The sequence below is a fragment of the Rhagoletis zephyria genome, unplaced genomic scaffold, assembly GCF_001687245.7.
Source record: "Rhagoletis zephyria isolate East Lansing unplaced genomic scaffold, Rhagoletis_zephyria_1.1 Rzeph_scaffold_79291, whole genome shotgun sequence".
In the NCBI taxonomy this organism is placed as follows: Eukaryota; Metazoa; Arthropoda; class Insecta; order Diptera; family Tephritidae; genus Rhagoletis; species Rhagoletis zephyria.
The window spans coordinates 1-1,129 of NW_016236339.1; the positions used below are offsets into that span (position 1 = coordinate 1).

Consider the following 1,129-nt stretch of genomic DNA (forward strand, 5'->3'; position numbering starts at 1 on the left):
AGCATTGAATTGGCTGGCGCGATTACCAAAAGTGGAGCTCTGCACGGGGTTTTGATTTTTCAATTGACTGCGCAGACGAGGTGAGTGCGGCACACGCGAACGCAGGAATACGATATTGCTGGCTACATCATTTACATTGTTTTCATTCTCTTCATCATCAGCATCATCATCATTTAACTCGAAGCTCGCCTCGTCGTCATCGTCGTCAGCATTATCCACTGAATTATCTTGTTCTTCTTCGTCATCATCATCTTCTTTGGCGTCGTCAATATCATCGTCATCGTTATTGCTTTCCTTATTAACATTNACTTCATGACCATCGCCATTGGTACGTGGACGGGCAAGAAAGATATAAGGATGATTTGATGAGGCGATTGCGGCGCCGGAACGCAGTTGCCTCTGTTGTTGTGGACCCAATCGGGGTTCTGGGAATAATAAAAAATGTAATTAACTAAGTATGAGTTCTACCACAAGTAATTGTAGGACCCCTCTCCTGAAGTACTTTACTGGTTTGGCGCAGTAGAATATACTAAATATTTTGAAAAGTTGTTTTGGTTTGTAATAAATTATTTACTTCTTCTGTAAGCTATTGTTTTTTTTTCGAAAAAAATTGTATATTTTTTCAGCGGCTACTAGCATTTATCTGATCACATTTGGTCAGGATGAGCACTGTGACAAACTCATCGAGCTCTAAAATGCCACCATTATTAGAAAGCGGATTTGTAAAGCAAATCGGCAAATCAATCGTGATCGCTCGCCGAATAACTCAGTAAATTAAAGTACATTTGTGAATTTTTATGAAATTTTGTGCTTTTATTTAAAACCCCCAAACATTTATGTATTATTATAAGAGAGAGTAGCTCTTACTTGAATCCTTATGTATTCACCTATAACAAAAATTCAGCTATCAACCCTCTATTTCTCTCTACCCCTCCCCTATACGCACCTGCACACGTCAACGCCACGCAGAGCAGCAATGCTGCCACGCTTGTCAATTTCAGCATTCTCACTAGGCTTTTTTTCTGATCTCTTCGCCGATCAATCAATCAATTTAAATTATAGATATTAAATATATCTAATAGAAGACGCAGTACCAACAAAAATTGTCCTAATTGTAAGCAGTGTCCCG

General features: G+C 39.0%; 1 protein-coding gene across 1 annotated transcript; it reads right to left on the reverse strand.

Annotated features, from left to right (window-relative positions):
* Nucleotides 1-26: 26 nt before the first annotated feature.
* LOC108357528 (trigger factor-like) lies at nt 27-425 on the reverse strand (the record flags this gene model as incomplete). Its single annotated transcript, XM_017608603.1, has 1 exon — nt 27-425. A coding segment is annotated over one exon (399 nt), but the record flags the coding sequence as incomplete, so codon positions are not given.
* Nucleotides 426-1,129: the final 704 nt, after the last annotated feature.